Source organism: Rhopalosiphum padi, chromosome 2, assembly GCF_020882245.1.
Source record: "Rhopalosiphum padi isolate XX-2018 chromosome 2, ASM2088224v1, whole genome shotgun sequence".
NCBI lineage: Eukaryota > Metazoa > Arthropoda > Insecta > Hemiptera > Aphididae > Rhopalosiphum > Rhopalosiphum padi.
The window spans coordinates 8634188-8661294 of record NC_083598.1 but is presented as its reverse complement, the minus strand read 5'-3'; the positions used below and the strand labels follow the sequence as shown (position 1 = coordinate 8661294).

The 27107-nt window shown below is 26.0% G+C and overlaps 4 protein-coding genes across 5 annotated transcripts; 3 read left to right on the top strand and 1 right to left on the bottom strand.

Moving 5' to 3' along the window:
• Positions 1–1967: 1967 nt before the first annotated feature.
• On the top strand, positions 1968–9400 carry LOC132921784 (ubiquitin-protein ligase E3B). Its single transcript, XM_060984988.1, has 19 exons — positions 1968–2098; positions 2173–2328; positions 2403–2534; positions 2739–3069; positions 3139–3327; positions 3414–3608; positions 4075–4361; positions 4427–4572; positions 4634–4805; positions 4878–4996; positions 5068–5246; positions 5309–5457; positions 5521–5657; positions 5720–5883; positions 5943–6205; positions 7001–7130; positions 7191–7355; positions 7428–7539; positions 7613–9400. Exons 2-19 carry the CDS (start codon positions 2174–2176, stop codon positions 7783–7785), a joined length of 3198 nt encoding a protein of 1065 aa, XP_060840971.1. The 5' UTR covers positions 1968–2098; position 2173; the 3' UTR covers positions 7786–9400.
• A 1794-nt stretch (positions 9401–11194) lies between these two features.
• Positions 11195–15008, top strand: LOC132919417 (zinc finger CCHC-type and RNA-binding motif-containing protein 1-like). Of its 2 annotated transcripts, XM_060981005.1 has the most exons (6): positions 11195–11538; positions 13971–14082; positions 14161–14379; positions 14454–14591; positions 14647–14786; positions 14912–15008. In XM_060981005.1, the coding sequence occupies exons 1-5, from the start codon at positions 11429–11431 to the stop codon at positions 14752–14754; spliced, it is 687 nt and encodes a 228-aa protein (XP_060836988.1). In that variant the 5' UTR covers positions 11195–11428; the 3' UTR covers positions 14755–14786; positions 14912–15008. The 2 variants fall into 2 exon arrangements, with proteins under 2 accessions (XP_060836988.1, XP_060836987.1); XM_060981004.1 differs by lacking the exon at positions 14912–15008 and having other exon boundaries at positions 14647–14855.
• Positions 13635–18515, bottom strand: LOC132919415 (uncharacterized). Its single transcript, XM_060981003.1, has 14 exons — positions 18134–18515; positions 17671–17885; positions 17476–17594; positions 17248–17423; positions 17066–17169; positions 16842–16990; positions 16631–16772; positions 16470–16561; positions 16272–16408; positions 15638–15685; positions 15358–15576; positions 15113–15295; positions 14828–15049; positions 13635–14329 (listed from the first exon to the last, which is right to left on the bottom strand). The coding sequence occupies exons 1-13, from the start codon at positions 18261–18263 to the stop codon at positions 14880–14882; spliced, it is 1884 nt and encodes a 627-aa protein (XP_060836986.1). The 5' UTR covers positions 18264–18515; the 3' UTR covers positions 13635–14329; positions 14828–14879.
• Positions 18516–18831: 316 nt separating this feature from the next.
• Positions 18832–22666, top strand: LOC132919414 (uncharacterized). The gene has a single exon (XM_060981002.1). The coding sequence runs from the start codon at positions 19269–19271 to the stop codon at positions 21399–21401; it is 2133 nt and encodes a 710-aa protein (XP_060836985.1). The 5' UTR covers positions 18832–19268; the 3' UTR covers positions 21402–22666.
• Positions 22667–27107: the final 4441 nt, after the last annotated feature.

Below are 27107 nucleotides of genomic sequence, written 5' to 3'. Positions count from 1 at the left end.
TCTTATAAAAGAGATTGAGGAATTAAAAAGGTGGCCACCGAACAGAAAGTTAAACTGCAATATACTATAATCTTTTTAGTTCATGTTTACATTTTTAACTGATAAATTATGAATATAAAATTTCAAATTAATTTAAATTCAAAAATAAAAGAACACCAACATAGATTTCTTAAACATTAAAATTTTACTATAAATTTAAATTACATTTAATCAGCACATTAGTTGAAGTTTTATAGGAACCGAACATTTGGCTGGATCATGGACTAACCACCGACGGAGAATTTGTCATTGAGCTGAAGGAAAATGTGTCAGCACTCGGCTTCGTTTCAACCAGGAGGAAGATTGGCAGCATCAATAAGAAGCTCATCTTAATGTAAACTGTCCAAAGGATTTGTTTGTATTATATTATAATTTTTAGAATCGTAGTAGGTACAGTATACTATATATAAATATATAATATTTATTAGTGAAGAAGAATTTGTCACAAAGCTGATGGGAAATGTGTCGGCACTCGGCTTCGTTTCAACCCGGAGGAAGATTGGCAGCATCAATAAGAAGCTCATCCTAATTTAGTTGTCCCCCCCTTTACGCATTAGCGCTCATCTCTCATCTACTCATCCAACACATTGACTATCGCCGGCCGGCAACACACATATATTATACACATTACCTGTTTTATATTATATAGTATTATTAATTTCCACATAATTTAAGTTATTATATATTTTTTTTTATTATTTGAATGCATTCATATGATCAGTGGCGTATTTAGGAAATTTAGGATAAGGACAACACATATTTTGCCGCCTCCCCTCCACCAATAAAAAAAAATTAAAAAACTTCTACGCCGCGCAATGGTCAAACTGTTAATACCATAGAATACCATGTTATATAAATACTATAATATTTTATACCTCTATGGCACACATTTGTTGTGAAAATTATTAATTATTGACGTCACTGCGCCAGTACTCATAAAGTACGAAATAAAAATTTGCCGCCCCTCTAAATCTTTAAAAATTTGCCGTTCTGGACAACTGGACCCAAAGCCCCTACCTAAATACGCCCCTGCATATAATGCGTTCTCGCTTACGATGTGAATTAGGCCTACTGGGGACACCACAATAAAAAAACGCGCCTCGTGTAATACCTCATAAAGTTATTAAACAATACGGACAATGTTATAATGTTTTAATGTTGTTGTACGTCGTTTAATAATAAAGGTGGTGTGGAAAATTACCTAACACTGTTATTCTTATCTTATAGTTACCTTGCATACATTTTTTTTTATTAAATACCAATTAAATAATTATTTATATCAAGAAATGAGAAATATTATAAACTTATAAATTAGTCCAATATAAATTTAACATTAAAGGAATAAGTGGCCACACAATGCTTGTAAATAAGTATAGTCACCCTGTTAGGTTAATGGTTAGGTTTTAATGTACCTACTTACCTATTATAATAAATAGGTATTTGAGCAAGTTCTTTTAAAAATTATATATAAGTTCTACATTAACATAATCGATAATTCATATATCGTGTACCTATATTAGAATATAATGAAACGTTACTACTTATTTAAAACATCGAATCTAATATCATAATTAATGGAATTAGAGATTTTACTAACGCCATGTAACTTACTTATACTTCATATTATTTCATAATATTTTTAAAATTTAAATTGTTATTTAAATATTTTTTTTAGACAAGTTTTTTAAAATTACTGCTGATTTCTGGGTACCTAAATGACGTGGGAGATTATAGTTAATATGGAATCTAAATTTTCTTTGAGGTTCTAAATGTCCAATGGGATCCAGTTGACGTACGTGGATCTACTTGTCGCGGGATCTAGGTGATACGTAACCTTTCTTATCATGAGGCATACAAAAAACTGTGGAGATCCGCGGGCGAGGAAAACCATAGATAATAAATCTTTATTATCTATACAAAAAACAATCACCTGACTTTAGTCATCGAACTTAAAACTTCATATTATCATAGTATCATACCTATTACCTGTGATTGTGACTTATGAGTACAAGTTTTGAATTAAAGTATGAGCATAGAATACATTTAATTAAGTAACTAAGTAAGTTATATATCAAAGTCAATTGCATAAATAATTAAACTATATAATGTATTTTTGTGCCTTTATTTAATCAGAATGATGTTTGGTGATTCCAAAACGCAGTTTATTGAACAAACAAGAGCTGCACGAATAGAAAGAGCAAATGATCGTAAACGTGAACAATCAGTTATCCTTGTCCAATCATTAGTCAGAGGATGGCTAGTTCGCAAACGCACTCGAAACTTAGTATTGTTAGTTTTAGTATTGGCTTATTTTTATATGAAAATAAACTATTATTAGGTATTTGTTTTTTATATGTTTATAGGCAACAATTTGATGAAACGTTTGAGAATATCAATGATTTGAAACCTGCTATTACTGTTTATTTATCTGTGAAAAAATTTTTAACTTATTGGGATGAAAAGCAAGATAGACAAAGATTTGAAAAACTTTGCAGGTTAGATACATATAGTAATTTATAAAATTTGATTCATGTGTTTCATATTTCTTTCCAAAATTGTATAACCTATTTAAAAATATGTATATATTCTAAATCCTAATTTGCTTCAAGTTTTACTTAAATATCAACATCTCATAATATTGTATGCAGTTATTAACTGATCTGTAGTTTTATTGTGTTTTCCTTTTTTTAATGTTCTAGGTATATAATTCTTAGTCTAGAATGTGATACAATCAAACGTAGCTACATATCAGTAGCTTTAATTAGTGAGCATGCAGTTAACTGGATAAGTCATGTCAAAGAAATTCTGTCTATTTGTCTTAGTTATCTCACTAAACTTCAGCCAAAATCATTAGATGATTCTTCTTTTTTACACACTTTACTTCATATGATTGTATCTTTTACATCAACTTCAAGATGGTGTGCTATACATTCTAATAATTCTTTGCAAGGATTAAAACCTGGATTGGAGCGTTTAACAGAAAACTTGATAGCACACTTATTGAATAAAAATGTGTTTAACACTATGCAGGTATTCAAATAAAAAAATATTTTAACTTACAAATTTATTACCAAATTTATTACCAAATTAATTTTTTAGACATTGCTAATAACTGGGTTATTGGGCATCAAAATTTTATTAAAACCTGTGGCTATGACAGCTATAATGACTATTTGTTGGAGATGTTTGGTTCTGAGCAACTTTTCAACAAATATTTTTCAATTATTTATTATAAAGATTTATTCTATACCCTTATTAGTAGAGTATTTGATATCTCTCTCATCTAAAGTGAGTATTTTAGTGTTTTATTTAATAATCAATCATATTCTTATAGTTCTAAAAAAATCATAATGATACTCAAAAATATATTTTAGATTATTGAAACATTTAATTCTGTAAATCTACTTGAGAAGATAATGCAGTTATTAAATGATCAAAATCAATGTGATGAAATATTTCATTGTTTACATCCAAGTTGGTGTTTGTCATTAATTGCAAATATTGTGCATTTAGCAGAATTAAGCGCCAAAACAGATCAATTTGAAAATAATTCTACATCTGTTTTTATTGTAAGTTACAAACAATATATTTTTATTAAACTAGTCTTATGTATTTATATGATTGTTTTATAATTTATGTAACAATGTAAACATCAAAACCAACTATGATATTATAATAATTTAAAAAAAAAACTGAATTAAATTAGAATATTTTTAAATATTAAATCAGTTATGTAAAATACTATATAAATATTTAACATTAATTTTTACAAATAATATTAATTATTGTAACCATTTGAAAATTTGAAGTTTGTTTTAACTAAACTTATAAATCATTAAGAAGCAGATAAAAATATTAAAAACAAAAACAAATTATAGTTGTTTATATTATAAAAAAAAAAATTCAACCACTTTAAGTACATCAATCATTTTTTTTAAGCTTCCCTCTGATTATTAATACAATTTTCTATCAAATTTGTTAAACCATTTTTAGTACTTTTTAATCATTAAACCCTAAGATAATTTTTATTTTCAGGTTGGTTTAACAACATTTTTGGACACCATTAGAGTTAATGTTGTTAAAAAACATTCAAACGTATCTAGTGTTTGGCATCCAGAACTTGGTTGGTTTACAGCAAATTTAAATTGTCAATGTTCTCCAAATATACCACCTTTGAAAAATCAATTAATTCCATTATGGTGTGGAACTTTATGTTCCAAGTTACTTCGATGTCATCTGATTAATGCTTTAGAACAAATACCTGAAAATCAACTAGTACCATCACCTCCGCCTAAAACAAATAATCCAATAGCAATAATTAAGTTAGTTTTTTGTCATTAAAATTATCACATAAAAAACATTAAATAATTATTATTATTCATTATAGAAAGGCATTTGATTTGAGACTATCCAGCACTAATCAATCAAGTTATAAGCTTACTGGGATTCATGGTACAAAGGTAGTTGCTGCTTGCAACTTATACTTTACATGTCTTAAGACAATCACACAACTTAGACTAGATATAATAACTGGTATACATATTGTTAAATAAATATTTAGAAATTTAAATTAATAACTATTTTATCATTTTAGGTTTATGTTATCATGAAGACACATTGTATTTATTGTGGAGGTTTTTGGCGTTTTTAGATTCTCATTGTGGTCTGAAGAATTTGTTGGATATTCTAGAATGTGATAAAAATTGCAATTCAGGTGAATTGCGCATGTTACAACTATTCTGTGATAGTATGTCACATTACATAACGTTAGTAAGAATTTATATAGATAATAATTTATTCATAATTAAAAAAAAATAAATATTTATTATTTATTTTAGTATTCTTGATGATATAGAAATGTATGAGCAACAGAAACCATTTGTTATGCGTGACTACATTTTAATGTCTAGTTTTTTGAATATATTTCTTTATAAAGGAATATCTCAGAATTTATTTAGTAAGATATTAATTTTATTTTTACTTTTAACAAATGTGTATTTAATAAAAAAAAATGTTTGGATATCTTAGATATTCAAGATACAGCTTCTTCATCTTATAGCTTGTTTCGATCTTGCCGAACTCTTCTAATGGTTCTTTATCGCAGAGATTGTCGTAGATCTTTTGCACCTCCAGGACACTGGCTGATTGGTGATCTTAAAACTTCTTCGTTTTTTAATGAACTCAAAAAGGGTCGTAAAATATACTCGGTATTGAATTTGTTTAATTTTTAATTTATTTAAAAACTATTTTTAATATATTTTCTATTTAGACTTTAATTCAAGAAATCCCTCATATAGTTTCTCATGAAACACGTGTTCGATTATTTAGAAAGTATGTTTCTCGAGAGAAGTTTGCTTTGGGTGTACATGAATTACATGATAACGACAATTTCATGCCACCTATCATTACTATACGAAGGTAAAATTAATTTAATGAACTAATTAAAAAATGTAATTAAAATATTTTAAAATAAATGTGTAGGAATCGAATAATCGAAGATGGTTATACATATATATCTGAATTGTCACTGAAACGTTTCAAAGGTGTAATTAGAGTAAAATTTATAAATGAACAGGGATTAGATGAAGCAGGAATTGATCAAGATGGTGTATTCAAAGGTCTATTTTCAAAAACTGTTTGATATTTATTATTTTAGATAATAATAAATTAATATTTACAGAATTTCTTGAAGAAACTATAAAGAGAGTATTTGATCCGTCATTAAATTTATTTCGTACTACAGATGAACAACGATTATATCCATCACCTTCATCACATATTCAAGAAAACCATCTGAACTTATTTGAATTTGTTGGTCGTATTTTGGGTAAAGCTGTTTATGAGGTAATTATTTTAAACAATCTATTTTAATTAGTTAATTTTTGATGAAACGTAATTTTTAGGGTATTGTAGTTGAAGTTCCATTTGCATCATTTTTTTTGAGTCAATTATTAGGACAAACTCAAGAGCTACTATATAGTTCAATGGATGAGTTGCCTTCATTAGACAACGACTTGTATCGAAATTTAACATCTGTTAAACATTATGAAGGCGATGTTTCAGAATTAGATTTGACTTTTTCTGTAGTTGATAATCACCTTGGTCAATTGACTACCCATGATCTTATACCTGGTGGAAGAGTAATATCAGTTACTAATCAAAACAAGTAATATAACTATTATTTATTTTATAATAAACTTATTTAATAATATATATTTGTGTTATATATATATTATATATATTGTCAGTTATTCTGTTATGGCTTAAGATAAGTAGTTTATTTTAAATTTACATACATTGTGATTCTTTTACCGGTGAACACTCATTATCCTAAAATAAATTTTTTTTCTACATAATTTGAAATTATTTTAAAACAATATTTTAATTTCATATTCTTAAACAAATTATTTTTTTTTGAGAATTTTAATTTATACAAAATTAACTTTAAATGAGTAGTTAATTAATTATAACTTTATATATTATACATTATAAATATTTAAAGTTTAGATGAGCTAAGTGGGATGTCCCTGTTTCCTGGTGTACCTCACATAATTTTGTCTACTCTGCTCATGTATTGCTAATATGTATACATAATTTTTAGAAAAATATTCTATCTCTCTGTACAAAAATAAAAATGTAATTTGTGTTATTCTTATAAAAATTATAAATCACTTCAAATTAGATAAAAAAAAACGTACTTTTAAAATAATAAATATTTACTATTGAAAGAATTACCCAATACATAATTTACCAACAAATATTTAAATTTTAAAAAATTAATAATATTGTTAAATATTTTGGTGTTGAATTATTTCTAATCCTCAAAAAATCACAGGTAAAGGACAAAAAAAAATGTTTTGATATATTATCTTTTAATTATTAACTTATTAATAAACTTTGATTAATTTATTTATAAATTATAATAAATCATAATGTTTATTATTGTAATTAATGATTTCAGGATTAATTATGTACACTTAATGGCCCATTATGTTATGCATACACAGATCAAAGCACAAACAGCAGCTTTTATCAAAGGATTTAAATATGTTATAAATCCTGAATGGCTATCATTATTCTCTACTCCTGAAGTAAATGATAATTATTTATTTCATTTTTTTTAATTTTAATCAATTAATTTTTATTATTAGCTTCAAAAACTTATATCTGGGGATAACGCTCCTATTGATTTACTTGATCTTCGAAGAACTACACAATATTATGGAGGATTTCATGACTCTCATCGTGTGATTCTGTGGTTGTGGGAAGTTCTTCAAAAAGACTTCACAGAAAAAGAAAGATCACTTTTCCTAAAAGTATGTGTTACTCTTAATTTATAAAAATTTAAACTAAGTTGAAAATAAATGTTTTAAATATTTACCTTGCAGTTTGTAACAAGTTGTTCAAAACCACCTTTACTGGGATTTGCATATTTGGAGCCACCATTTTCCATAAGATGTGTCCAAGTAGCAGACGATGAAGATTTTGGTGACACGCTTGGTAAATACAATTAAATCTATTTAAAATAAATTTTTTTCTATTCATACTTTATAATTTTTTTTCTTATTTTTAGTAAGTGTTATTCGAGGATTCTTCACTATTCGTAAAAAAGATCCAAATCTTAGACTGCCTTCAGCTTCTACCTGTTTCAACTTGCTCAAGCTTCCAAACTATCAGAAAAAAAGTATCCTTAGAGACAAACTTAGGTATGCAATTTCATCAAATACTGGATTTGAATTGTCGTGAATTTTCTTGGTGAAACAAAATAATTTCATGTTTAAAGCTTTGAGTATTATAATTGCTGTTATAAAACTAAGATGTACGAATTATGATTATTGTATGTGATGTAGTTAATTAATCTATTGATTATATTTATTATAAGGACTGAAAATTATCATTATATAGTTTTATGAGGAAATGAATGGTTTCCAAGTTATCATTCCAAATGATAAAATAATTTTTAAACCAGTTAAAATATTAGGCTGATTTACATAGATAATATTGATAATAATAATATAAATTGTATTTAAGTACTCAACATGCCAGCATATTTAAATGTAAATTACTTTAACATAAAGTTAATTTTAAATTGGCAACTAAGTAATATTTTGAATGATATTTTTAAATGTCTATTTTTTTCACATTTACCACTGCAGAAGTATCACATTTTTCAATAAATATCAATTATTTCTATTCCATATCATTTTGTTTGTAGAATCCAATTGTTTGTTTATTTTCTTTTTTTTTATTCATTAACTTACATAATATAAAATTATATTTTGTGATAAATGTTTCATTTTTTATAAGACATAATATTTTACTATTTCCTACATTTATTTAATGTATATATTTTTTTTTATTCAATTGTCATTTCATAATTATTTTATCTGAATATATTTAATTTACTTAAAAATTGAGACTGATCATATAATATTTTGCTGTTGATAATTATTAATAATGTTCACTAATAGTAATTAGAAGCATTTAATTTATGTTTGTTTTTAGTTTATAATAAACCGTTAAACATTGATTTTATTTTAAAGCGTACTATTATTTACTAAAAATTAATTGTACATACCTATATTGTTTTTTATAATTTTATCATATGAATAGTTTTTCAATTTTTTGTTTAAAAGTTTTTTTTTACCAAATTATTTAATTATTGTGTAAGTCTGATAATAATACATGTATTTATGTAGTTAATTAATAAAATTATTAATATTAATATTTTTGTTTTTATAGTTTCTCATTTTATATTAGTTTTGTATGTTACTCTGTAATTATTGTGTTATAGTATTATGTTCCATTTTATTTAAAAACTCATCATTTAAAATTTATCACTCCAAAGTGGGCATTGAAATTAAAAAATGAAAACAACATTTTTACCTCATTATTTATGATTATAATTTATTGCTGTAGAAATCATAATATTACTTAGTTTTCAGTAGGTATTTAAATAATGTAATTTAAATGTGTTTAGACATAATACAAATAATATTTTAATGTTTAAGTGGTTTATTTTGTATGAACAATACATAGGTAGGTTCTGATATTTATTATTTATATATCTTAAATAACTATAATAGCATGTGTATTTATTTAGTATGTATATTTATGCATATTTTCTCAATATAGTATGTACTTGTATAGTTGTATATCAGTACCTATATTATAATTTACTTTATCTGTAATTTGTATTATTATAATTTGTTAGATTGCTTGAAAAAAATATTATATTGTTGAAGAACTATATAATTATGTGGCAGTTAATATTTTGGTAAAAATTATTTTGCTGGATCCAAAAGCTTAAAAATGTAATATAAGATCCTACTTGTTCTTATAAATATTATGTAAAAAAATATGTATAAGTACGATTTATTTTTATAAGCATTTGAAATTCACCTAAATTTGCAAATTGTTTTCCAGTTGAAAATTGATATAATGTGCAATATTTATAGATAAGCAATTATGAAGCCATGATATGAAATAGGGGGAGCCGGGGGATCCTAACCGGGTAAGATCAAGGTTTTTACTGTTATTATTTGGTTTGTTACTTATAAATTATAATTGAACTATTCAAGAACGACAAGAACCCGGCTGGCGGCTAGTGCCTTAGTGGTGTATAATATGTATATTGTATATACAAAAAAAATAATGTATAATATCTATATTATTAACATCTCAATATGAAAGTTGATTTATATTTTTTTTATTTTTTTATGGTGTTATATATAAACAATCAAATAATATTATTAATTAATAATATATAGTTTATAACAACGTCAAACACATTTTTCTTGTTTTGATGGCTAATTTATGTAGGTATTTAATTCCGACTGTGTTTCCTTATGAATAAAAAATCAAAATCAAAACTGTCAAACTGTTTAATCTATTTTCATAAGTCATATTCTAAAAATATGTATTCAATCTTTGCATTGTAGAAAAAGAACTTTTACTACTAGCTAGTAGCACTAGTAGCAGTAGTAACTGGAAGGATTGCTAAGATTTGAAGCAGTTTAAATATTGATGGAAAAATTGTCTCATTACATTCTAGAAAAGCGTTGAGGACATTATTTAAAAAAAACCTGTCTACCGATTTTTGTTCTCAAGTTTTTATTTCTATTATTGTAGCTTATTTAATGCAATCCAGATAATTTTAGTACATTTCAATCGATTAATTTATTTTCTCTTCTTCAAATTTGTATTTGAAATTTGACTAAGGTAGAAGCGAAACTGGTAAAATTTTTAAGCATATCTATAATAATAATAATAATAATAATCGGTTTTATTTATAGCCTGCCAAATGTCATCAGTGGCGTAGGAAGACTCATTAATACCCCTGGCAAATCTACTAAAAAGCGCCTTTTTAGTGATTAAAAAAATGACAATATGATATTTATTTAACATCTTTTTATGTATTTAATTAATACAATATTATATAATAAATAATAATTATCAGTTAGGTATATTAATACAATGTAAATTTCAAATTTTAAAAATTTTCTTTTCTCGCTTTAAGGCTGGAGATAAACAAAACTATACATATTTCAATTTAAAAATGTATAATGAAGAAATGTCGTTATTAAGGTAGAAGAAATTAAGTGTCAATTTTGAAGCACAAATTTGATTTGCGCCCCTGGCGTAGGCACAATTTGCCATAACGCCATACCCTTGCTATGCCACTGAATGTCATATATTTGTACTGTAAGTAGGTACCTACCAAAATGAATGAAATATTAATATACAATAACAATATAATATAAATAAAAATACATATATTTTTGGTGGAAAAGTATTGGGAGGAAATCCGGAGGTTAAACATCCAACCACCCTGGTTACGCCTTACGCCACTGTAGTTATAGGTGTATTTTTTTCGTGGTATCGCTATAGACATTTTAAAGGATAACCAGGCATTGATTAAATATACATTTTTAATATATAATGATATTTTTTATTTAATGAATGGTTTATATCAGCGTGTATCAACAATAACAGTCTGATGCTGCAGCTGCTGCACTGTCCTACCGTTGTAATGTGTACTTTATAGTACTACAGCAGAGTGCAGTTTGCATTCTGCAATTCTGAATCGGACTCCGAAATGTGATTCCTATTTCCTGTATCTTATCAGTTATCAGTTGACAGTTGTCAGTTGTACACTTGTACTCGCAAAGTCGCAACTCAATAGTTAAAAGTTTTCTTACTATTATATATATATTATATATATTATTATATTAGTAATTATTAGTAATAGACAACAGTTAATTAAAGTATATGATAATATTATGATTTGTGATCTAAGATTTTCTTTTTTTGACTTATTAAGTTATCAGTGTTATGTCCTAATATTCTATTAAATGATATGAATTTTGATTTTTAATTACCATTCATTATGAATAAATTAGCTCCAAGTAAATGTACAGTATATGTTTCGAATCTTCCATTCAATTTAACAAACAACGATTTACATAAAGTATTTGAAAAATATGGAAAAGTAGTTAAGTAGGTATATAATATATATGAAAACTATTTTTTTTCTTATGAGACTGATAAATGTCTTAAAAGTTGAAATACAGGATAATATTAAAATATTATCCATGAACTAAAACTTTTTTAAACTTATTTATAATCAAATCTTACATATTATATTGATTTTTCATACCGGACCAATGATATATAATATTTATGAGATATCATGGATAATTAAATTCACAACTTAAATTCATTAATAAATATAATAACATATTATATTTTAAACTTTTTGTATCTACAACCCCATACTGCCATACTAAACCAATTTCAGTGTTCATAATTACTTAACTTTGATTTTATGTTTTTAAATTATTCTAGAATAAAGCTTACTATTATAAAAATGATTTTTAATATAAATACTAATTACTAAATACTTATTAAACGATCAACAAATCTTACAGTTATATTTAAATAATTTTAATGTATTAATTTGTCAATACATATTATATTATTTAACATAACTTTAAAGAATTACCATTATACATACCAAACAACAGAAATATTTTATATCAAATATTAAACAGAGAAATTATCTTGTAACGTCACCCATTTTTGTCATTTCAATATTATCCAAAACTACTTTTTTAGAATCTAATATAATTAAATTATTTAATCTAAAACTACTCTTAGTTTTTAAATGGGTTTTTTGTTATTAATTTTAGTCTGTTGAAACATTGTTTATTCAAAGCTATGGTAATCAGTGAATAGTGATGTTATTGTCTATATCCATTAACATTAATCAATGACTTCAAATTTTCATTTTGGAGCATTAATATATACGTACTTCACATAATATGCTATTAAAGTCTATTACATTTTTATACATAGAAATATAGGACGATAGACTGTATTTGCTAAGAATTGTTTTTCATTTTCAATGATTTATAATTTAATTCAAATTTAACATGTTACAATGATCTGCTCGATAATTAATGTATAGCTAAATGACAGAGTGATACTTGCTCATTTCTTTAGATAATAAATTTCTCAGAAAAAGTAAGGCTTTAGTACACAAAATTAAAATAAATATATGTAGTTTATTTAATTATATAAGAAGGTGGATGCAAGATGACTATAATAACCATGATAATGTAACTATAATAAAAATTAAATGACTTAACTATGATCTAAGATATATTTTAGATTGTGGACTTAGCATTGTTATCTATTGAAAAAGAACATACTCATAACCTCATAAACAAGCCATGTGAAATTGTTTATGAATCTTTATAGAAAACTAAGTTTACTTATTTACATTTACTTATAATATTTCTTTATACCAAATTTTTCTACAATTATAAAGTTATAAAATATTTTTAATCATAAGTTGTTATATGTTAGTATAATATAAGTAGTAAGAACTGAGTAAATAAATTATAATCATATAAAATTATTTAGTTTAATAAATCTAACTCAGACATGTTTGTTAATCTGTTAAAAGTTAAATTGAAAAAAAATATTTTTTTTTCATCTATATACAGTGAAAATTATAACGAATTTGAAGGGACCAAAAGATTTTGTAATAGAGAGGGTATAAGAATTATATAATAGGTTATATAAATCAAACAAACCACTATAGTGTTATATTTACATTGTATAGAGTTTTTCGTTGTAATGAATTTCATTATAAAGAGTTTTTACTGTATATATATTAAATTATATATTATATAATGGACTTTACTGCGATTTAAGACCATATAAAAATACTGTAAAATGATGATAAGGAAAATTAATAAAAATAAAAGCAATTTGAGTATAAGTTAATACTTGAAAAATATAATTATGGAAATTAAAAAGTTTACATTAAAAAAAACAAATACACAAATACTATTTAATAACAAATTACTTAAGTTTATATTTTATATAAAATTTACTAAAAAAAAAAAATGTTTTATTCCTTATTAAATCACACAGAAAATTTGGCCTTGTACCTACCCAATATTTTTGGGCTAAATCCACTTCAGTTAGTTGGAAACTGTTCCATTTTTGCAAAATTATAATGGAGGAATATTATAATATTATAATTTTTGAAGGAATATTAAAAAAATAAAACAAGATAAAAATCATTTTTAAATATTCAATTTAAATTTATTAATATGTTTATTATTATGCATTTTGTGAATTTTTGAGATTTATAAAACTTAACCCCTAACAACTTCCATCAGCAATGAATAAATATCTAACAAATAATTGGTAACTATATAGCTGAATCAAAGGAATTAAATATTATAAATTTATTTTATTTATAAAATCAATAAATTAAAAAAAAAACAATAATAAACAAATATTAATATACAAATTATATCAATAATTAATAAATATGCATTAATTCTAAACATACATTTTGCACCATTTTAAATAAATCACTTGAATTTATGATTAATATAATTTTGTTATATTAGAGTTACTATAGTTAAAGATAAAACAACACGCCAAAGTAAAGGAGTGGCATTTGTATTATTTCTTAATCAAAATGAAGCTAACGATTGTGTTAAATCTACAAATGGCATACAAGTAATGATATCACATCATCGTTATTTTTTTAATCTATCAGTACCTCTTAAAAAACAATTACTATAATTTGTGTCTTAGATGTTTGGACGAACATTAAAAAGCTCTATTGCACTAGATAATGGCCGTAGTACAGAATTTATCAGAAAACGTCAGTATACTGACAAAAGTTTTTGCTACGAATGTGGCAAAGAAGGCCATCTCAGTTACAAATGCCCTGAAAATTGTTTGGGCGAACGACAGCCACCACCTAAAAAAAAAAAAAAGAAAAACTTAAATAGCAATGAAGGATGTAGCAAAGTGAAAAAAATATTTAATTTAACAAATAATAAATTAGTATATATTTCAAATGATTTCTTGATTTTCTGTTACAGAATCAAGAATCTTATCCTAGCTCAGAAGAGGATACAGCATTTTATGATAAAACTAAAAATTTTAAAGAAAGAAATAGCGAAGAAGAAGAATGTGATTTATCTCATATGGAGACATTAAGTGCAGTTATACATGAGGAAGTAAGCATTATTAACATAAACAAAGATATATGTTGGTCATATTTTTTTTTTTCAGCAAGAGAATAATATTGACATAAGTAGCAAAGTTGAAGTAACACATACAAATAAAAAAGTATACCGTAAAAATTCATACTTTAGTGATGAGGAAGAGCTTATTGAATAATAATTTTAATAAATATTTTTATTCTATATTTTGTTAAGATATTACAATTACTTATTATAATTATTATACACACCTGCATATTATTGCTCTATATGATCTAATTTATGCATTGTTAATTATTTCTTTCATTTATTATTTTCAACAATTTGTTTATTAGGTTCATCAAATTGGTACTGTGATTTTTGTGTAAACTTTGGTTTATCAATTGGAAATACTTCATAAATTACAGAAGAATTGTATTGGCTATGCGTTAATGATTTGAATTCAAATTTTTTCAATTCTTTTACTAAAAATTCTTTATAAATACAAATATTAATATTATTATGATTAATTCAACAAATAAAAAAGTGTTTCTTACTATTTGATTTGTCAAATTCAAGCTTTTGAATTTTCCGAACAATAACATCATAACGACCCTTACATTTACTTATGTGAGTACGAAATTCTTCATCTAACTTTCCCAAACGATATAATATAGAATAACTATTTTCAACAATTTCTTCCACAAGTTTTAATAAATCAATGTCATAAGATTCTCTTTCTAAATAATAAACATGTAAATAGATAAAATTAATTAAAAAAAAAAAATCTAACCAAATTTACCTTTTTCATAAATGTTGAAGACAATGTATAAACATTGTATAGTTAATTCTATAAATGATGCAGTACAATCACATGTTTTATTTGGCATTTTATGCATCCATTTAGGTACATGTGTACTATTTAAAAGTATATTTACAAAATATAAATAGTTTATGATGAGATTATTACTGTGTTTGAGAAGTTCTAGCTGAAGACAAAGGACACGAAGAACACATGTTCCTAAATTAATAATCATACAATTATTTTTTAAATAAATTATAAAATAATCTACGGTATCTACCTGTTGTAAATGTACTAACTCTGTCAGATAGAATAAATGTTTTGGTAGCTAAAAATAAATAAATATATACAGTATTAATCATAAATGTGATGATATTTAACAAAAAGACTTATTTTTTTTTAAAGATAATCATTATGTGTATAGTTTAATTTACTTTGAGGTCATTAGCAATATATATTTGTAATTTTTTTTAAAATTAATAACCAACTTTAATGTATAACACTAATATTATCTATCATTTGGAATAAAAAGTAAAAATTTTAAATTTAATTAATAAACTAGATGGAATGTAATTGTGGAACTATCAATATTCAATATTAATTTTTAATATAAAAACTCAACTACTACTCATAAATAGTGATTTATATTTTAAAAATTTAATAAAGATCATATAAATACATTTAATTTAATGAGATATAAAAGGTATTAAATATGTGATATTTAAATGATAAAATAGTAATACTTTATTTATTAGCAATCAGTTACTATAAAGTTGTGTAGCAATTTAGGATTATATAGTTCAATACTCGTAAAAAAAAATAAACACAAAATCATGATAATCTTTAAAAAAATTATCTATATAATTCTAAATAATTTTTATAAATAATTAAATTTTAAAACTTGTTTAACTTACTAGATAATTGGCATAGGTTGTCTGTTATCTCTGTATATATAGAAATTTTACTTAACAATTGTATTAGTTCTTGTATAATGTTAATGCATGGACGACAGAATACTATTTCTTTAATTATTTCATAAATGTCTAATTGCCTAGTGATCATAAAATGGAAAATAAATACAATTATTCTGTTTTAATTTTTGTATTACTCACTTTTGTTTTGTTATATCCCAATTACAACTACATAAATTTGTAAGAAACCTTATCAGTGCTATAATTACAGAAACATATTCCAGGGTACGACTCTATATCAATAAAATTGCAGAATAATTAGATAGTTAAAATTAAAATTATTGAAAATAAATAAATATTACTTGTGAACCAATTATTTGTAAAAAGTGTACAAATGTTTGAAATAAATTATTTGTTTGATTCATAACAATTCTTGGAACAATATTAGAAATAGTAGTTAATACTGATATGCAATCCAATAAATGAGAGAATTGAAGATCAAACCTGAAAAAATATTTAATAAAAAAAATCAAATTGACTAGATTAAAATATATACCTAAAAAACTATCTTACATAGAAAATCTATTTTTGAAATATTGTTTATTTAAATTTAAGTAACTATAAATTAATTGCTTTTCTCTGTTGACAAAATCTTCATCATCTATTGTCTCTTGGAGAATTTCAACTGTGGATTCTAAAATATGTTTACAGTTTTCAAATAACTAAAAAAAATGTAGAAAAATTAAAATATTTATATTTTTTAATAATTAAGTTATGATTGGTTTATTTCACTTTACCATTTCAATTAATGAGTAAGATTGAAATTCATCAAAAGTTTCCAACACCATCAATTTAGCTAAAATTATATGACAATCTTGTATTGTACTTAAATTTTTTACATCTAGTAAATGAAAAATAATAACATTTTAAAGAAAGCTGATTCATATATTTAGTTCATAAATAAATATATTTATTTTACCATTTTGATTATTTTGAATACTAAATAATTCAGGATACAAACATATTTTTAGCTTTTCATAACTTTTATTTATTTCAGGAAAATGATCTTTTATTAATAGATATTGTTCATTATTCATGGTTTGAATTGTTTGTGTTGATATATTTTTTTTAAAATTATGCTCTGAAGCATTGTGCCTAAATATTTTTGAATTAGTAAAAATTATAGTAATTTTTTTTTTCTTCTTACAATAAAGTTGAGTTACTTCCAGTTTTCATACAGCTAAATGATACATTTTTCTGAGGAATAATTTTATTAATTATCTTCATTTCCTTTATCTTATTTTTAAGTGCAGTCATTTCTTGTTGCTATCAAAAATAATAAGTATTGTAGTATAATATGATTAGTGATTACCGATTACACTTAAATTTATAAATAACTAACCTGGAATTTAAGCTCTGTATCTTTACAGTCGATAATATTTTTCATGTTTTTAAATTTATCATCATTTTCTTGTTTTGTATTGCTTAATTGAATTTCTAATTGCTTAATTTTATTTTTTAAATTTTTGATCTCTCCTTCTCTAATTTGATTATCCTTTTGTTTACCAAGATTATTTAAATTGACTGGAACATGAAGGGAGACATGTCTAGATTGAACTAAAACATATTTACAATATGTATATTAAATAATAAGATAAACATATTATACATATACATATAAAATATAAATGTGATTAAACATTATTTTGAATACTAAGATATATTCACCATAAAACAACTATATTCATTTTAAGGAAAATTACAAACTGATTTGTTAGGATAAGAATTAAATTAAAAACGAAATAATTATTATATTATTTAGTTATAGTTTTGAGTGTTTGATTATTAACAATTCAGTTACTTACCGGACAAATGTGATTGTGATGCTATTGATTCAATGTTGACTATAGAATTCACTTCATCATAAGTAAAATCATCACCCCAAATGTCTTCTGGACCGTTAGTTGGTGGTTCCGTTCTTGGTCTTTTACTCATTATTACCTTATTTCTAGCTAATCAATATTAAAAACAAATAGATTTAAGGTATTATGTATAAAAAAAATTATTTATATACCCAAATCTCAAAATCATATTGCCTATTTCCAAACGAATTATTCTAAATAATGTAAATCTTAATATTGAAATATTTTCTTTTAAATAATTGATATCAGTAACTGTATCTTATTTACAATATTTATATTATGTTAACAGTGCCAGTGCTAGGGACTGCGGGTAAAATGTATTCCATTATCAATACTAAACCAAGATAATAATAATAATAATAATAATAATAATAATACCAAGACATCGTATCTAGCACATTCGCTTATCATATACAAGTTAGCAACCTAGAAATTATTATTCTAATATTAATTAAAAATGAATGTATCTAATTATTCTAATTATTTATTTTAGATTTATAGTCAATGTATACAATTTAAGATAATTTTCATCAATTCAACATTTTCAAACAGATAAATGCAAACATTTTTATATCGATTTTAATGTATTTGTTTATAACATCCATGAATCATATGATTGTTATGTGGTCTTTGGGAAATTCATTATAACAAAATGCAAATGGCTGGCGCACCAGACGTAATGGTTTATTAGGAATGTTTATTGTTTCCGGGCGTATATTCACTGTTCGTAAGTGCGATTTTGGTAGGTGCCGTATCGTTTGTACACATCTTTTACATTCGTCTGTCGTGATCGTTCGAACGTAGTACGACGTGGTGTGCGCGAGTTTTGATGTAAAAATGTGTTGACACACTTAGGAGCTACCGTGGTCGTGTCGACAGCGTATCATGACAAAGGATTGCATCGGTATCCTGTGCGCCGCCGACACCTGTGAACCCGGCCGTTTTGTAATGTCCAGGGTATTATTGTAAGTTGACATGTTACATTTAAGTACACGGCCGAGTTAGTGTTTTTTTAAAAATAAAACCTAAAACGACAATATTATAATAATGAAAGGAGTCCGTTTCTGATATCACGCAAATGCGACCAGTCATGCCACAGGTATTGCTTGCGGCAATGCTTTGGCTCCTGGTGTCTGACAGCAATGCACAAATAATTGATCATGACATGGGAATATTAGACAGACGGGTATTAACCGATAGTGTAGACTATGAGCTGTTCAATAAGACACTAGCGTCAAAGCCAGGATCAAGCTCTCGGGCTTCACGGACTAATTCGTCTCAGCAACAGCAGCATGTGACAAGTCCAACTAATCGTTTGATACCTGCATACAATCCTCCAGATCGAAACACTTTTACTCCACCCCTACCCCCAGAGCGGTTCAATCCATTTGCTGATAAACCAACACTTAGGGGTAGTAATTCAGAAAAGCCATTGCAAACTAGGCGGCCAGGAATTGTGCAGGCAAAATTTGAAAAAGAATTTATACCTATTAGACCTGTAGATGTTCCAGTTGCAGATACAAAAAAGAAGACAATTAACACACCTAGTTTGAATAAGTTAAGAGTGCCAGAATCTACTTATTCTGAACCAACTAGTACTACAGCAGTTAATGGATTCAAAGGCCTTAACGACACTTATAATATTGTAGTACAGCAAGTGCAAAACTTGTCAACCCCAAATGTTTTTAGAATATTGTTTGATGATTCAGGTAAGAAAATGGATGGTTTATTAGGTAACGATAAGCCCAACTTTGACCAGGATCTTAAACCATCTCGAACCGTTAAACAAGAAGTTCCCAAGCCCACACAACGAACTGTTCAGCCAATTGAAACCACATCTTCATCACAAGTATATGAAACAACATCTGAAGAAACAACTGAAAATGAACCTTCAATATTTAAGGAGCAACAAGTAACAGAGTCAAAAAATGATGTTGATATACCTGAATCACATCCAGAAATAGTATCAATGCCAGATCATCCTGAACCAAGAGCCAGGTATATTCTTGGAGTTTTTTGGGATGTTCATGTTTATTTAATTGCTATACTCTTCCTGATATTAGTATTTTGTTCAATGGTTAGTATAGCAAGGATAAGAGCATTTAAGAAATTATTAACATGTGGTTACTTTGTCACTATACATGGTTTACTAATAATCATAGGCTGTGTAAGGAGTGCTTATTTGTTATATGATCCATATAACGTAAACGGAACATTATCTATTCAAGTGTCTGGGTTGGCTTTGAACATTGTATTCCCACTCTTGTTGACTGTATATTCAGTTTTATTTTTGTTTCTGTTGCGAGCCACCGATGTAAAAACAGTTTTTTATAATTTACAAAAATCATCATTATTAGCAATATTTATTTGTTGCTATATGGCATTTTGTATTATTGTATTGTTTTATTCAGAAGCTCATATACTTTCATTAGTATCCAAATGTATCTACATTCTATTATGTGTGATACTTGGAGTGACATATGTATGTCTATATAGATCTATGACTAATGCTTCCTTAAGGAAACAAGGAACTATATTTGGAGCTAGCTTCCATGAACATCGCCCTACTTTGGCTCATTCTGTACGTGTGACATTAGCCACTAGTATGCTGAGTCTTCTTATGGCATCAGTTCAATTATATGGTATGGTTGGTGTCTATGAAATGCTAGGTAAAGATCAGCCAAACCCATGGTTATGGTGGGGTTATCAGTTTTCTGTACGTGTGATTGAAATATCATCATGTTTTTTGATATTTTGGGCATCCATACAGCCACTGAGATATACTAGCGAAAAAGAAGCTCAAAATCAATCCGGCTTAACATTATTCCCATGTCGTGGTACTGTTTCCCGGAGTGATCCACCATCAGATGACATTTATCCAGCCATCTGCAGTGCCAATCAAGCTGTACACAATTATACATTACGTACAGGTAAACACATATATGATGACACATACTCAATGGGTGGACCACCATTGGCTAACCATCAATTATTTGCGCACACTACTGAAAGGAGATCATTAAAACGAATGGATGATGACTCTAGAAGTATGTATGCGTATGCAGAGAGAGCAGCCATACAGCCTTCACCGTCCATGTTAGTTGCTGAAAATGGATTTGTTAGGTTTAGATCACTAGCTGATGAACGTAATTCAGAAGATCAGATGTATCCGATCAAAATTCATCATCACAGGGATAACTGTTGTACTTAATAAATAGACCCTAAATAAGTTGACTATTCTTTTTTATTTTTTTATTTTTGTACATAGAATATTTATGTAATTTTTTCTGTTTAAATTTAATGTGTTCCTTTAGCTTAAACAACATTCCATTATATAACATTTTCGTTTCTTATTACCTATGGTTTTTTTTTTTTCAAAGACTGCTTTATTTCTTAGGGGCCAAGTATAGTATCAGTATAACAGTTTATGTATTTAGAAGTAAAAACTCGTAACATTGATTTTACATTACATACTTTTTAATGAACAAACAATATAATTGGCCTATACTTAACACATTTATTTAATCCTTTAAAAAAATTGTTTAGCTTCTTTATTTTTTTACTAACATGTCTGTGCCATTTTTTTTTACATAGGTACTTACAAAATGTCTACCTAGTAACAATTTTATAACATTCATATTTTTAAAACTATTTATTATTGTCAAAACAATGATGTCATCCGTCCCGGATTAAATATTTTTCCATAAATCCATCTATATTGGTACTCATGTTATAAATTTCTGATAAATTAATAAGGAGCCAAAATATGGACTGTAATATTAATTTTTGAACATAGATTTTTAACATTTTCAACACTGTATGTAATAATAATTAATATTATAGTAAATACCGCTTGATATGATTACTAGCTAATAGAATAATACCCTTAAAATGTTTCTTTAAAAAAAAAAAATGTAATGAGACTACTTCTATGAAATACAATTACAGTCTTATAGATATTATTTTATTTTTATTTTTATAGAATTAATCCATTTTTGTTTTGTGATAATATGATCATATTAGCGGTACTCACTGTTATATTAAATAAATTATAACGTTGTTTTTGTTTCAGATATTTTATTAACTTGAGTATCAACTATTATTAGGATTTTATGACTTATTTAGTAGAATTGCTTCTTGCCTTAGTTTCAATTTGCATTTAAATGAGTTCCTTTGAGTTAAAAAAAGAAAATTAAAGAATTTCCATGGTCTTACAGACAAAACTAAATCTCATTAATAGATTAATTTTAATAGGAATGTTTACTAAAAATATATATATATATAGTCGACCTTTATCATGTTGTTATTTACTTATTGTGATCATCCAATTTAGTGTACTTATATATAGTATTTTTAAATATATATAAGTATATATTGTATTTGTATTTTGTAAATACTTTTTTTTATATTCTGTCCTAAGTAGAGTTTTAAATATTGATGAAGAGGAGATGAAAAAATATATAAATGTATATGTAATCGTTTAGTATTTTTATTCATTATCTGTCCCTGTCCTTGTCCTTATTTACCTAATGTAATTTATAGGTAATAACACGAAGGTGAAAAACAAATTATTTAAACGACGAAAAGTAAAAGTGGGACATTGTAAGTTACTTGTAAAAATATAAACGATCCATTGTGCGTGGGAGGTAATAGAAAGTACAAGACAGACGTGCGAGTGTATATAGTTCTTGTGATACGTACTACAAGTGTCCAAGTGCGCGTGCCCGAGGGTTAAGATACTAATAGCAAAAATTGAACCGCTGCATCTTTCGCTGTACCTTTATTGCCAAACAGCAGTGCGAGGGCGTGTAGTCCTCCTTTGGGCTTTGACTAATATACTGAATAATTCGCCACTATACCAAATCTGACAACCGGTTTTACACAATCCTTCAAGCTTATTTACAAATCTTCATCAACATATCTGGACAACTTTTTAATTTATTTCCTAATCGCTGTTAAATATAATATTATGTGCAATAGAATATTGAGACTGTAATAGAGAATGAAAACAAAAGAGTATAGGTACATACAATACTTCTTCAAGAGGAACCTATTTTATTAGAAGTCATTCTACGTTTTACAGTCTATGAATAGTAATTACTAATTACTAAACATAAATTGTGGGTTATGAAAGTTTAATTATGTATATGGTGCATGTATATTGACTATTATTAAATTAATATAAAGACTAATATAATTAGTAAACAGTTACCTTCAATTTGACAGTTTGAGATTGGAAATGTAAAATAATATTTTTTATTATTTGTTTGAAATAATGTAGAATGTAACTATTTTAATGGTAATTAATATATTACAGCCAAATGTTAAGCCCCGGAAGAAAAAATCCACCGAAAAAACGCCCCTAAAAAATTCATAGGAAAAAGCCCGTACCAACTAAATACATAATCCTTTTTTATTATAGTGTACATACTTAATTTAGATATACTTTTTACTTTTATAATGTTTAATAAAATAATATATACCTATCATCGTTTTTCATTAATTATAAAATTATTTTATTAATAAGATAGCTATAAAAAAATTACGTGTGGTAAATAAATCGTAATGAGTACCTATTTTATATGTACTTATTAGTTTTTATATATTGTATATATACCACTGGAAATATTTTATATATTAATTGTATGCAATTTCGTGGTAGTATACAAATATATAATAACGATTATAATGATTTCCCATTGTATGATTGAGAATAATTCTCCTTATGCCTAACCTATAAAATTAGAATTCTCCAAAATTAGAATTATTTTATAATGTCGACATGTCGTTGAATATCAAGAATCAAATGAATTCAAGCCACAACTAATAAATTACCATCTATTTAAAAACGGATTTGGTCATATAATTGAGGTACCTAAGTGAAACTTATTTTTAGATAATATAGAACAGATTTAAACTCACATTTATGTAAATATTTATTACCCGTGTTGTATACATTAGAAAACTGTTTTTGCATTTTAAAGAAGTATGTTATTGTTTTACTAATTATTGCCTTATAATTTTAGGGCTGGGATTTATATGTAAATACATAATATTGTTACTAAAACATTATAAATTCGTTTCACGTGATTTTCAATAAAATAAAGACATTTTATTTTACATATTTCGTCTATTTCATTCCTAATAATCATCAGAATTGGTGGTTTAGAGACTTAGAGTGTTTAGAAGTATTAAGAGGACGTCGCACCAGCATGTGTTGTCTCTGTCTTACACACTTACGAGATAGACGATAGTAAATTTTCGTTTACCAAATTCAATAGTGTACTTTTAGTTCTAATATTACAATGAATTTTATTATTTAATTTGTTCTATTATCAAACTTTTAGGTAAGAACATTCTCTGTGTTCTCTTATTGGTTTTTACGATATTTTAATTTTTAAGTGAATTATGAGCATTTTCAAATATTTAATATTTTTCATACTCATAACTCACCTTAATACTACCTTAATACTTCATTAATAGTACTCGTAAAAATGTTGTGCATACATATAGCATTTTAGCATTTAATGATATTTATTAAATTAATATTGTAAATATTATTATAAAATTAAAAATGTAAAAAATGTATTACTTACCTATGTTAAATTCTGAACATGGAACATACGCATACTGCATTTTCAAGGTAAAATAAATTTTTTAAGGACTTATTATAAAATTCGTTTTATTATATATTGTGTCTAATTTTAAATTTTTAAGTGAATCAATATCAAAGTTAGAAAATACCAAAATTCCATTAAGTGAACGTTTAAAAAATATTGAGTCGTCAATTTCAAAAATTAATCTGAGGGTCCAACGTCTGAATTATTAAAGAATAAAATGAAAGTAGTTTTAAACAAAAATTCAGGATTGAAGACCATTAAATAAATAGGAAACATTCTTTGTGGTATTACGATTGAAGACACGACGGAGTTAAATTTTTCACCTAGTTGAAATAATAGGCATGAAGTATGCAGTGTAATGTGTATGCACTAATAACATCTTGTGATAAGTATGCAAGATGCAACGTTCTTTTAATAGATGTCAGTGTTAAAACCAAATCGTTTTAGTTATATGTACTTATAATTTTTAAAAATGAAAAACAGAATTACATCATTCAAAAACTATTCAGAATTGTATTTTACTTCAATACGTTTACATATTTTAATTTTTTTCAAATTTTTTATTATATATTTTGGCCATTTTAATTAAATATATGTATATGTACGTTATTTTTAGTTTTCTGTTACATATAAATCACAGGCCACAGCCCTATTTATGATCAATATATAAAATAATACACGTATTATCATATTGCCCATAGGGCTTAATTTTTCTTAATTAAGTTAACATTCAAAATTTAAATGGTAAAAAAATCAAATAATCACATTCCCTCCTTTTTTGTTTAAAATTGTATACTTTTTTCTCTTCATCGTAAATATTACCTAGGTGGCTAGGTCCTTGGTAGTTGGTACCTACTGCTTAATTAGCTATTGTACAATAAGCAATGATACATCGTTTTAAATTATAGTTTATAATAATCAAACATAATAATATTTCTTAAATAATAAAACATCAAAATGTGTTTACTTGACTTTTTAATATTTAATGAATATCTTTGAGAAAATGTAATTATTTTTGTTTCCTAAATGAGGTGAATCAGACGAAAGGTAAATAATATTGGCCAGTTTAAAATTGTATCATATTTATCAATAATAATGGTGATCTGACATTTTTTCTATGACTAATAAACATAATATTACTTTAAGGCATAATAATATATTGTTACCTACATCGGAATGTCCTAAAAATTGCTTACATGTATATTGTTCCCGCAGCTTCCCGAGTGTGACTCAGTTCTTACGAATTGCTATTTGTTTTAATGTATAGACTATATTTATATTTATATCATTATATCAATAATATTTTAACATAATGTAAAGGTAGATACCTATTTATCGACTGCAATTAACAAATAGGGATCGGAAATCAGATCATCAATGTGTTTGTACAAGAGTACAAGACCGTAGCCTGCGCATTCTATTTAATTTCATCATTATTTAGTACAGTACCTTCCTAGAATAGTAAGTACATGATTTAGATAAAAATAATTTTATAATTATTCATTCACACGACTACCTATTCTACATAGTTAATCGGCCATGGCGGTATTTATACGGTCGTGGTGATAAAATCGCGCCTAATCGTGCACTGTGCACATTATTATTGGCATCCGTCGTCGTCTTCGTGCGTCCGCCGGACAAAGAGACACACCGACGTGCCGCATCCCGTAGTTGTCGTTGGTCGTCCAACGACTCCAACGGCATACACGTCTTGTCTACAATACAGTATATACGTGTATTATACGTAGGTACTTTGTTATTTCGTGTGTCCATTGCACCGTGAAAGTGGGCGGGGTTGGAAAACTCGTGTGTCCAGGGCGCCCTAAAATGTTTTACTTATGCGTAGGTATACTACGTACTTACTCTCAACATTTTATACATCGTATAGGTAGATAAGTTTGTGTTTTTTGTACACACAACACGCATAAATAATATAAATAATAAATACCTATTGGCATGGAAACACCAAGTAAAATTCAAACAATAATTGCAATCGACTATACCTATATATTATGATGTTAAGTGGTACGATTGCAGAGCATTTTAAGTGTTTGAAGCCTTGAAGGTTAATGTTATTAATAATAACTTATTATATAGGTAGTGCAGCGTCATAGTGACCTGATGGCTGCAGGTGGAGATTTTCAAAAGGTCTCACTTATTCGTAAATACGTTGATATAAAAAAAAAACCACTACACCTACCGTAGCTAATGCCATAATACTTATACAATATTCAATTTATTAGTTATTACCAATATGATACAGGCGGCAATATCCATTTTGACCCCCCCCTGCTGAA